This window comes from Tamandua tetradactyla, chromosome 6 (genome assembly GCF_023851605.1).
Source record: "Tamandua tetradactyla isolate mTamTet1 chromosome 6, mTamTet1.pri, whole genome shotgun sequence".
Lineage (NCBI taxonomy): Eukaryota > Metazoa > Chordata > Mammalia > Pilosa > Myrmecophagidae > Tamandua > Tamandua tetradactyla.
In genome coordinates, this window is record NC_135332.1 from 95,402,749 (window position 1) to 95,415,699 (window position 12,951).

Genomic DNA, 12,951 nt, shown 5'->3' on the forward strand with positions numbered 1-12,951 from the left:
TAACAGAAGGTCATGGATTGCATGCTGGGATTGCAGGGAGAGAATGCCTAGTCTCTTAACAGTTTTTGTATTTACACTTCTTAGGATAAAAACGCCACAACTGATGGTTTGGGGCAGGGTCCCTGGCAACATTCAGAGGACATCCCTGAGGTCCTCCAGAGGCTTGAGACATGTACATCTAAAATCTGTATAAATGTAAGGAGAGGTTAATTGTAGGTCAAGAAAAATATATATCCATTCCATTTGTGTTCTTGTAGGAACAATTTATACTTAGACATGGACATCTCTATTATTTGATATACATGTTTATCTTGTCCATAAACCAGTAGAAGTTGTTCTTCATTCATTTGGTCGGAATTTAAATGGATGGTGGGTCTTTAGCGAACTGGTATTTTGCATGTCCAGGTGGAAAGCAATGAACAAAGGACACGGAGAAGATGTTCTCAAGGTAAACCGAAAGACAATTTAGTCATCAAGATTGAGTTTCAGTTTTATGTGTCTGTTGTGGATACCAAGGAATTACTGAGAAATGGAATCAAACACATTTTTAGTCACCATGAGAATGTTGGAAACATCACTCAAGGTTACAAGAGAAACGCCTGATTTTTCATGTGGAATAATATAAAAGCGTTTCGTTATTCATTTTGCTTTACATATTATTTTAAATATCTGAGTATTACTTTTTATAAACCAATATCAAAGCATTATCAAATTCTATTCCTTTCATTATGAGACTATGTAAATGTCATTGAATATTTGGCATTCTTTAAATGAAGACTCATATTATATGAGTATATAGAATGCTTTTATTAACTATGTTTCCTGAATTAAACATATATGTATGTGTATATGTTTATGCGTGCATTTGTGTATACACACACATATATATATAGATCGAGCAGATAGATATACAAAAAATTGTGTGTATGTGTGTGTGCAATTTTTCTCCCTGAATTTAACAGACTGTTATGTAGTTATTTATGTGGATTGGGACCTATTTTTGGTAAGAACAAATGAAATATTTATCCTGATTTAATGTATTTCTCTTCCATGGGCACTTCTTTCAAAGCTCTTCATTCAGCACTGGGTTTTGTATGGCATCCGAGCTCTTTGAACAAGCTGATCAGCGTCACATAACGAAGAAAATATTCTATGCTCATAAGAGCTCTTGGTGTGGGGGTCTTGGTGAAAGACCAAAAAGATATTTTTGGATTAATTAATAGAAAGTTTGGGGACTCGGTGAGGACTTATGTATGTTCTTCCTCTATGATTAAGTTACCGTAGTGCAGAAATCACTTTCCATGCTTTCTCTCAATGTTCACTTTCTCACCTTTCTAATTGAACATTCAAGGAACGAAGCAATGTGAAAAAGTGTGTTAGCAGAACTAGGTTTTACACGCTATCCCATCCTGGAGTCATGGTCTTAATGGGGATTTGTTAGCATTATGGAATAGTAACACATCTGAAATGTCTCTTCATTAATTCTTACGTTTGGGGATAAACATCTCTACAATCACAAATATTTTTTTCCTAGTTGAAACGTGATTCTTGCATTGTGTCTTCTTAAACTTTTCACCCTTATCTCCCACCTTCAGACTAAATGTCTTTGCAGTAATGTTTCCACCTAACATGTTTTAAAGTAATCTTTTAAATAGTATTTCAACATTTTGTCTATTAGATTTCCATAATTTCAATATGACCCCAAATACTATATTATATTATTACATTATAAATTATATAATTAATACACATGTATTATAAAATATTTCTCAATATATTAATCTCAAGCCTAAATAAATATGCACTATATACTCATTTAGAATTACTGTACTTAGATTACACAATGGCAACATAATTGTAGGGTAATCTACCCCATTAAGTATTTATCATATTCAGTGTTACTTCAGTGTAAAATCAATTATACTGATCAACTTATTGTTGTGTAATTTATTTTTCTCTCTTCCCACTAGTAAAATAGAAGATTATATATTTGAGTGGACAAAGACTCACAAAGCACATTTTTTTTTTTTTGGAATAGTATTAGATGTTCAGGCTTACATTCAGGAAATGGTGGCGTTTTTCGTCCTTGCCCTGTATGTATGAGGGGGCGTTTACCAAAAACCTGGGCGTCGAAACTGGCATAATCAAACGGTACTTTTCCAAATTTCTCTTGTTCTTTTGACATGGTAGCTCTGGGAGGGGTGATGGCTTGCGATCGGAAATTGAATTCAATTTGCTTCACTAAGCTCGTCCTGGAGAGAGAGGGGAAGAGTGCAAAAGAAACAAGATAAAACGACCGGTGAGCAGATGACTATCAGAAGTGGACACAGGTGGGACCGTCCCTGCTGGGGGTCCCCACAGAGATCCTGCCCTGTGGAGAGGCGCTGCGACCACAGCATGATGAAGCCACATGCTCGGAACCAGCGCCAGGCACGTGGAAGCGCTTTCAGTTCGGCTCTGCCTATGGGGAAGTCCCGCGTTCTGCCCCAGTCTCCCATCAGTAAAACAGGAACACAGGGTCCTCTGTCTATGTGAGGTGGATGGCAGGAGGAGCATGTTTTCCATATTTGCCAGGGCTCTGAGCTCCCCAGGGAAAAGTGCCAGGTAATAGTCAGTGCTGGTTAGCGCACTGACAAGACCCGCACATCTTGCTGGTTAGGATGGTTAGCCAGGTTATCAGTGCACATTCACCATTGTAACTAGTGAGGAGACGTAATTGTATTTTGTCCAGAAGAACTGACGCTGACTTCTGTTCAGCTCTGTAAAGCTGGCCCAATGCCTAAAGAGGGGCAGCAAACACCTGGTAAACTTGATTCCTGAATTGGGAGTTTCTTCTAAGACTTTCTACCATTTCCTTCCCACTTTCAGTCTGTAGGTTTTTGTTGATTTAAGTAATCTTTTAAAGAGGATTTCAATATTTCATCTATTAACTTTACCTAATTCAGTATCACTCAAAATTACAGTATTATAGCAATCACATTTTTCTATATATTTATCTCAATCCCAGTTAAATGTGAATCAAATATTCCTTTAGAATTATTGTATTTGGGATTAAGCAATTGGACCATATTTGCACGGCATCAATTCCAGTTAAGGGAGACACAAATATCTTTCTGCTGTGGTCCAGTGGTCAGAGAACAATAATAGATAAACCTTTTAGAGGTTAGCAATTTAAAAAATGTATCTTATCTCTTGTTTTCCATCAAACTATGCCTGGCTCATCAGGATGCCAAAATTTCAATGTTATTCTTTGAATGAGGAATAAAACACATTTTACCTGCTACATAAAAATAGTTTAATGATCAGCTATATTATTGTATGAATAATTTGATTTATACCCCTAAAATTCCATAAATATTCCAATGTAAGGCAATCCTTATCTTTTAAGAAGTGCACAAAATAAATTTTTTGTAATTTTTTAATATATATATTTTTTGAGGCTCGGTCTATTGCTTTGGCTGTCCCCACTGCCTGTGAGAATATCAAGAATTCTTCACCTGGGGGAGTTGAATTTTCCCGCTTTCTCACCATTCCCCCTAGGACTCTGCAAATACTTCCCTATTCACTGTTCAAATTGCTCTAGGATTTATCTGGGCATCACTCTGGACAAACCTACAAAATCTCATGCCCTGTGCAAGGTTCCAGGTACTATGGTGTTAGATTAAGCTGTCCACATAAGTTATATTAGGAAATGCACTAGTCAAAATATAAATTTTGTACCGAATAAACATTTTTTGCTTGTCTCACACATACGTTAAAGTTTTAAAATACTAATTACCATCTATTTTCAACACCCTGCATTATTGACATTCCTTTGTTCTTCCTCATGCGAAACATTTTAAAGTTTATGCATTTAGTCACTATCATTATACACTCTAGGCATTCCTAGATTATACCATCTCAGTCTTTATTGTCTATCTTTCCATCTGATTTCATTTGTGCCCCAGCCTTCCTCCCTCTTTCATTCTCACATTCAGTTTCATTCAGTGTTCTAACATTATTGTATTACAGTTAGGTAGTATTGTGCTATCCATTTCTGAATTTTTACAATCAGTCCTGTTGCACAATCTGTTTCCCTTCAGCTCCAATTACCCAATATTTACCGTATTTCTATCTCCTGATGGTCTCTGTTACCAACTGAAATTCTCCAAGTTCATTTGCTAATGTCAGTTCATATCAGTGAGACCATGCAGTATTTGTTCTTTTGTTTCTGGCTCATCTCACTCAGCATAATTTCCTTAGGGTCCATCCATGTTGTTACATGCTTCATAACTTTATTCTGTCTTACAGCTGCATAATATTCCATCGCATGTATATATATATATATATATATATATATATATATATATATATATATACCACAGCTTGTTTAAATATTTTATATATTTACATTTTGATAAATAACCTATTCAGGAAGAAACTAGAGAACTCTAGCTAAGAGGTCTGTTTAAGATTTTTAATTCCTAATTATTCAGTACAGTAATGAAGATCATGCTTTGCATGTGTTTTTCACTGATGTGTTTTGAACACATTAAGGGACGTCATATCCGCAAAATACTGAACTCTTAATAATTGTTTTCCATTTCAGTGACTCACTGAAGACCTGTCTTGATCCTGAAATCACTTTTCCTAAATATTTGATTTTTTTGCACAAATAAATCTATAACTTCACGTTAAGCTTCCTCATTAAGGTTAGGTATAAATTTTTCCAAACTACTAAGACACTGTAAAAAATCTGGGACCTACTAAGACCAATAGGAGATATTTTATTGTTAGTTATCACTTCATGGAGTGAATTTTTATTTTAAAGGAACTCTGTACATTTGGAACACATGAACGAATAGATATGAGTGACTTCTGATGGCATCTTCTCCAGGCAGAAAGGTTAACTCAGCTATAACTGAGAGTTTACCTGACCAGTGAGATTGGTTAAGTTTAGTGACAGAGTTTTGATTATATACATTACATATTCCATTTCTTTTCGATTCACCCACATTATGTTACATTTGCATATAGATTAATTTCCAGTTAAACTACTGGAGGGTCTAGAAGCTAACTTAAGTGATAAGGTAATGAACCAGACTAGTCTCTCAAATGAGCTCCCACATAAGTCTACGGGTGGCTGAGAACTGAGATCAGACCAAGAGACTGGGCCCGAGGGACAAAGGAACCTGTCACAGGAGAGTGTTACATGAGTAGACTGTCAGGAACATCACGGGATGTTCATACCTGTGAATCTGGTCTGGACACTGCCCAGTTTGGGGAGAATCGAGCTGATTTTTGTCCTGTGACATTGCCAATTTTTCAGCTGCAGCAATTGGACACCCAGAAAGACTGTTAAAAAAAAACAAAACAAAAGTGGGAGGATTTGAGTTAAAACGATAATGTAATTTGCTTTGGCATGCATCTCTTAGCCTACTTGGCACACACTAAATGTTAAGTCGCATTGATAGTTCACTTTTTGTATTCTATCATTAAAAGATCCCAAAGGATTTTGCAAAATATGGTAGCAACACTTTCTTCCTGATCCCGTCTCTGAGGTGAAAAGTAGTATGCCATGTATTAAATCAAAATATTATGTAAGGACAACCAGTTAAATAGGCTGAGCCCTCAATGTGGGGGCATGCCCCTATGAAGCTTATTCCTGCAAAGAAGAAGCTAAGCCTACTGATAACTATGCCTAAGAGTCCCTAGAGAATCTCTTTTGTTGCTCAGATGTGGCTTCTCTCTCTAAGTCAACTTGACAGGTGAACTTAGTGCCCTCCACCTTACATGGGACATGACTCCCAGGGGTTTAAATCTCCCTGGTAACGTAGGACCTGACTCCCGGGGATGAGCCAGGACCCGGCATCATGGGAATGAGAAAACTTTCTTGACCTAAAGGGGGAAATGAGAAATGAGACAAAGTCTCAGTGGCTGAGAGATTTCAAACAGAGTTGAGAGGTTATCCTGGAGGTTATTCTTAACATTATATGGATATTCCATTTCTTTTTGGGGGGGGGCGTATGTGCATGGTCCGGGAATATATAGATATTCCTTTTTCGTTTATGGTGTATTGGAGTGGCTAGAGGGAAGTACCTGAAACTGTTGAAATGTGTTCCAGCAGCCTAGATTCTTGAAGACGAATGTATAACTATATAGCTTTTACAGTGTGACTGCATGATTGTGAAAACCTTGTGCCTGATGCTCATTTTATCCTGGGTATGGATAGACGAATTAAAAAATAATAATAAATAATAGGGGAAGATAAAAGGTGAAAATTGAAATACTGTGGGCCAATGAGAGGGAGGGGTAAGGGGTATAGGATGTATGAGTTCTTTTTTGGGAAAAAAAAAGAATTTTTATTTCTTATTTTTGGAGTGATGCAAATGTTCTAAAAATGATCATGGTGAAGAACACACAATTATGTGATGATATTGTGAGTCATTGATTGTGCAGTATTGTTGAACTATGTGTGCATACATTTCGTAACAAATACATGTATGTATTTTTAAAAAGGCACTGGGCTTTAAAGGGCAATTGTTTTACAGTGGCCTCCACAGGACTAGATCGGTTCCCCAGTGAATCCTGTTCCATCGTAGTCTCTTCCTTCCAGTGCTTACCCACCATTCAGGTCTTCACATAAAAACAAACAAACAAAATATATATATATATAACTCAGTTTTGTTTTGTTTTGTTTTGACATGGGCAGGCTATGGAATCTAACCCGGGTCTCCGGCATGGCAGGAAAAAATTCTGCCACTGAGCCACCGTTGCACTGCCATGCAAAGAAATATATATATATATATATATAATGTAAAGAAAAAATGGCTAAATTACACTCAAACTTCTTAATATTTATAGTTAAAGGTGCTCACTCAAATTGCAACCTGTAACTACATAAATTAGCATGGTTATGCCATTGTTTATCTTAGGATCTTTGGTAAAATTTTAGGAACTTAATTTTACATCTTAGTATAAACTAAAAGTGTAGAATAGGAAGTTTTCTGGTAATATGCTTATAAGTCATACTAATACTTCATATAATCTATGCATAATCTTAAATGTACACATAAAACAATAAACATTTTCATCAAAATGTTTATATATGCACCCTACAGTTGTATATAATTTTCCATATCAATGTTTTATCTCAGTTGCAATTTCAGTGAGTTTATGTCAATCGTAGCCTGGTTCATAGTCAGAACCACTGCCTACTGAGAGTCCTTTTTGCATCTTTTTAATGCCTACAGGATGGAATCCAAAACAACCCATAGCAACTCTTCTGCAGCAAAACATCTGCTGTGAGGTCTCAGGGCAAAAGAGAACATTTTCTCTTTGTACAGATGAATATGATATGAAATGAATGTGCTCTCTGAGAAACTTCAAATATAACATTTACTGGTAGATGGGCCGCTAACATGAATATTTCTAGGAAAGAAAAGAACGAGGTAGTTTTCTTTCTTTTTCACTCTGTACACGTTGAGACTGTCCTCATCTATTTCAAGGGGTGACATATTTGATAGTGTTGCAGTGATTTTGATAACACCTCGCTAGTTCATCACTTTATTGGTGGGAAGTCTCTCTCAAGTGTCTCCTTTAACGCAGTGATCCGCCTCTCGCTGGAGTTACCTTCTGTGCGTGTTGCGATTGCTGTTGACATGCCCTCTGCCTGTGCATCCCGGCGTGGGACACTTGAGCACGTTTTCATGCATGGCGAGAACTAAGCACAAAACAGCAACAAAAGAAAAGGATGAGCTACCGGCAACACAGAATGCACCAACAAAATTATTCCTCAGTTTTTCATTCCAATGACTTCACTTAGGTACTCCACCCTACTCCGTCCTGCATCTATTCCGATGGAAACAAGCACGCACTTAAGGACAACATGTAAACTCGGTGAACGTGTTCCAGTTCGAATTTCCCTACACTTCGCATTTATGATTAACACTAGACTTAAAAGAGATGCTTGCATTTAACTTAAACTGTCATGCTCATAGACTTCTTTTACATTCATGTGCTTTTCCTTGGGGGAGTGGGGGAAGACCAGTGTTTCTTAAATGGTTCTTTCTTTTCCCGGCAGTTGGACTTTCTGAATATGGTCTTTTTGATTTAAGTGACACTATGCTGATTCTTTGCCCAGCTACTCCCCCTTCCGCTCCCTGCCCCGACTCAGTTATGGGCCAAAGAGGACAGTGCAGTGAGCGTCAGGTAAATCCAGCAGCACGGTACCGAACTGGTCAGGGTCAGTGGTTTGCACAAGGCTTGCTTTTGAAGCCTTCACATAGCTGCAGCTTGCAGAACTCCCGCTGTTGTGTCCATGAGTGAGTTCAAAAAGCATCCTCACCTGGCTCTTCCCTTCTCCCTCGGGTTTCCTAGCTTAGAGCTGGGGGGAAGCGGGCCTGGAGGACTGCCTGAGGTCAGCTCTGGGTCAGGGCTCTCAGCACCCCGGGGTGTGCCGGGATGACGTCACGCGGCTCCTGTTCCCACGAGGGGAGGGAAGCCGGGGGCGGGGGGTGGGGCACATCGATGACCATCCTGAGGGTGCATGCCACGGGTTCAAGGGTGCACTGAGCCCAGATGCCTCCTGGGTTAAGGCAGCCTCGCCCCCAGGTCAGAAATGGCTGAGCCCAAACGCAGGTAGCCACAGAAAGCGAAAACTTCACATTTCCCCCCAAATTCCAAATTGGACGGCAAGGTGGGAGTGACGTCCTGCGGCGCTGCCTCCGGGCCTGCCCTCTTCCGGACCACCCATACTCACTCTCGAGCGGGACGCGCACTTTGTGAGGGCACCCCGACAGGCTGCGGTGGTGGGGGTACAGTCCCGTCACGTGCCCCGTGCCGTCGCAGCCCGGGATGGGGCACTTGGTCTCCCTCTTCTCGGGTCGCGGAGAATCTGCGGGGACAGTGAATTGAGAAATTCATTTGGTTATTCTTCCCTCCCGCGTCGAGCGGCGTGGCCTTGCAGGGGTGACGTTCTCACTTTTCAGTTTTATCCCCGTAAACATTCCTCTCACATTGCCTTGAATAAAACCCTCAACAAGACCTGTGGAAACATAAAAATATGGTTTACAATGTTCATGGTTTCCAAAGCACGGGGAAGGGAGTGTCGGAGCACAGGGATGGTTTCCAGTTGTCATGTCACATATCGGAGTTACAGCCTCATGAGATTCACGCCGAAAAGAAAAAGAAAAAAAAAGTGAGAAGGAATGTATTCAAACCCAAACCATCTCCAATTAAGAATCTGGAAAAAGCCAGATTTAAACTTACAAAGCACAATTTAAAAACTGAATAATAATAATGATGATGATCATAAAATGGCAAAACCTATCCGATGGGCCCCTGTGCCCCTGGTGTAGGGGCGGGGGACGGCGCAGCCCCTGGGCTTGGGCTGGTCACCACCACCGCCCACGTCTGCCCTCGGGAAATAAGCTGGGGACAAGAGGTCAGGCCGGGGAGAGTGGGACTGCTGCCGGCGCCCGTCCCGCAGCTCACTTCCAGTCCACGGGAAGGAGGCGCCGCCGGAATATTCCCGACCTCGGGGGGGGCTGCCAGGTGGGCTCCACAAGGCAGGACTCAGAAAGCAGAAACAGACTAGGAAGGCAGAGGCAAGGACGTCTGGAAAAGCAATTGTCTTGAGGGAGATACAGAAAATGGGGCCACAAAGAGAAGGGGCTGCCTTGGGAGCATCCTGGAGAGTTCTGCCAGGAACCCGAGTAAGGGAGAGCCGGCTGCAGCCAGGCGGGGAACGAGGCCCTGCGGCCGGCCCAGCCCGGCTGCAGTGCGCTGGGAGCCTGCAGACTGGGCCGCCTCGTTTTCCTGACCCCGCGTTGTCCCGGGTTAGAGAAAGGGTTATATAAATAAACAGGAGAAGTGAGGCCTGACACAGGTACTAAGGAGGTTTCAGCGAACGCAGGCAAGGCCTTATTTAGAAGTGTCCCTGTTGTGACTGAGAAGGTAGCTAAGCGTCAAGCAGATGTGCATTGTCAGAGCTGAAATGGCCTCCAGATCTCTGGAGTCAGGGCTGACTGGAAGCCACTGAGAGAGCCTCCCCCACTCCCCATTTCCCCTCTCCCCCCGCGGCGGGCAGGGAGGAGGAGGGATTCTCCAGGCATTAGGGGTAAGGAATGATGGGTGCACGTGGTGCTGAGCGTGAACATAATGTTCATGATCCTGCCACCAAAAATGCTGCTGGAGGTGGAATGGGGGAGAGGGTGCAGCGAGCGAGCGGGGATGCGGAGAGCCCATATGCTCCAATGCAAAGTGAGGGGCGGGGAGAAGGGCAGGGGTGCGCCCCACAACAGACATCCCCAGGTCGGGATGCTACAATGCCCGCTCTCACCTTGGGGGCCCAGTGAGCCCTAGTGGGCGGGTTCTAGGTGGGGCTTGGCAGATGGGGCACAGCGGGTTGTAAGTAATACAATTTTATGGGGGCCTGGTTGCAGCAGAAAGAGGAGGAGCCAAGGATGCTCTGAGTTACAGGACACAGGGCCAGTCTGGAGGAGGATCGGAAGTAAAAAATAGTAAAGGGAGTGAGAAATCAACAGTGAGTAGGCAAGGACACGGAGGGGTCTGGCAGCAATCGTCTAACAAGGGACAAAAGGTAAGTGCTATGTAATGTGGAGGCTCCACAGTTTGCATTTCGTAAGAGTCAAAGAGGCACATTATGAGTTTTTTATATTCTGTGATTTGGGGGATATCTATTTTATTTAATCCAGACATATAACCAATTTTCACGTTGATTTGGGCATGGGCTAGACCCCTGATCAACCCCCAACCCCCCTGAAGTTTGATTACAGTGAAATTCACAGGGATGCAACCATAGGAGGGTGAATTGGACAAAAAGGAGAAAGGCGACAGTATGCTTCCTCTCTTGGACCACATTTCTAAACTGCATTGAAAAGGTTGGCATCCAGCATCTCCTCCCTCTCGCCACACTGTCTACAGAAAACCAGAGAGGGTGTTGGAGATAAGGCAGGGCTGGCACCTGCCCAGGTGTGGCCCACTGACAGCCCATCATGCACCTTTGTCTGCAAGTCTCTTCTCTGCTGGAGAAAACAAAGATGCTGATGAAATGCTTTATAGGGCAGAACCTGTTTGCAAGATAAGGAGCCAGAGCTTGAGGTCTGTGTAACTCTCAGGCCTGCCTGGCTTTTCTTTTTCTTCTTTATTTACCTGGGCACAATCCTGCATAACAAGGATGATCTTACATTCTGGAGACCTTATATCCTGGTGTGCGTGGGACAGACTCCTTCACACCTGCTATGCCGGAGAAATTATTAATACCACACCCTTTCGCTCAAAACATGACCTAGGCTGGACAATTAGTTACGTGATCGTGACCTTACTTATACTTTGATCTAAAGTTTTATTAGTAATATAGGCAAAGTCATTTTAGAATTAACCAGCTCATCTGAAGACTTGGGTAAACCTTTTTTTTTTTCTTTTTTTAATTCTAGCATTCTCTCCTTAAGAGCAGAGTCACATGACTAGGGAGCATGGGAAGTTAGAGCGCTATCTTGGAGAACATTGCTTTCAGTTGTGATGAGTGTTGACATAAAAGCTATCTGGAAGAAATAATTAAATCCAAGTAATTTTTTTATTCAAACCCGAAAGCAGTTTTATTCTAAAATAAATGTAAATGTGTCTTACGTTTGCTGTTAAAGATTTGTCTTCCACCCATGTCAATCACTTTGGCTTGCCTCCTCTCCCCTGCCAGGTGCTCCAGTAGAAACCTGTCCAATTCTTTGTAGGTGTTATGGAAAGCGCGGCCTCGCTCAGCCTGCAGAGCGATTGCCTGCTCCAGCAAATTCAAGTTCCCCTTTGCTTTCTCCGGGTGGATGGCTTCCTCCCGCCTGGCTGACAAGCCCTCATTATCCTCATCCTCCTTCTCCAGGAAGGAAGGCTGGCCTTGGCTGCCCGGCGGTTCCCGGGGAGCATTCTCTGGGTCTCTCTTCTCTATCTGCGGGTCACACTTATTCTCGCAAGGGATAAAATTTTCACCTTCAGTTTTTACTTCTGAAACTTCCAACAGATCTTTTTTATTGTCCACGAAAATGTACTTTGGGACACTCTGCGGTTTGGTTTCTTCTGAGAAGTTGGAGCCACTGTCCCAGCTGTTCTCCGCACTTCCAGAGTTGCTGTCACTGTCATCCGAGGAGGGGTACCGGAGCCCACCGCCAGTGACTTTGTCTTTGCCGTCGTCAGAATGTATCACAAAGCACTCATCCACCTCGTCACTCTCTGCTTTCAAAGACTGGATGCCGCTGTCATTTAGGTTTTCACTGATAGTTTGGATGGACACATCTTTTTCAAATTTCCCCAAGTGCATTAAAGATTTGACCACAAGCTCTTGGTAACTCGCGTATCTGTCTTCTCTTCTGTCGGAGATTCCTTGTGCAGTTGAGCGCAGGGTCTCATCCATAGGCTTTATCATGATTTCCTCTAAGGAAAAAGCAGAACAACTTTTAAAAACAAGAACAAAAATACTTTAAGAAAATGGCACCAGGATATATATAGATATATATATATACATTATTCAGCCGTAAAAAGGAGTGAAGTTCTGATGCATGCTACAACGTGAATGTCTTGAAGGCGTCATGTTGAGTGAAATAAACTACACACAAAAGGACAAATATTGCATGCTCTCACATGTATGAAATAATTAGACTATGCAAACATATAGGGTCAGAAATAGAATTTAGGTTACCAGGGGCTGGGGTGGGGTGGGGAATGGGCTGCTAACACTGATTGGTACAGAGTTTCTGTTTGGGGGGATGGAAAATTTTAGTAATGGATGTTGGTGATGGCAGCACTGCATTGTGAATGCAATGAATACCACTGAATTGTATACTTGAGAGTGGCTAAAATGGGAAATTTTACATTGTCTATATGTTACCAGAAAAAAAAAAAAACAAATACAGAATTGTACTATACCGAGTGAAATATTAATGTAAACTATGGGATCATAGT

General features: G+C 41.8%; 1 protein-coding gene across 1 annotated transcript in view; it reads right to left on the bottom strand.

Annotated features, from left to right (window-relative positions):
* The window catches only part of ST18 (ST18 C2H2C-type zinc finger transcription factor), a 109,737-nt gene that overhangs the window by 44,866 nt on the left and 51,920 nt on the right, over window positions 1-12,951 (bottom strand). Inside the window, exons 7-11 of the mRNA XM_077163194.1 lie at window positions 11,632-12,423; window positions 8,741-8,875; window positions 7,612-7,702; window positions 5,230-5,334; window positions 2,059-2,252 (exon numbers count right to left, since the gene is read on the bottom strand). Of these exons, the coding sequence (XP_077019309.1) occupies window positions 2,059-2,252; window positions 5,230-5,334; window positions 7,612-7,702; window positions 8,741-8,875; window positions 11,632-12,423 (1,317 nt within the window). The remainder of the gene's footprint in view (window positions 1-2,058; window positions 2,253-5,229; window positions 5,335-7,611; window positions 7,703-8,740; window positions 8,876-11,631; window positions 12,424-12,951) is intronic.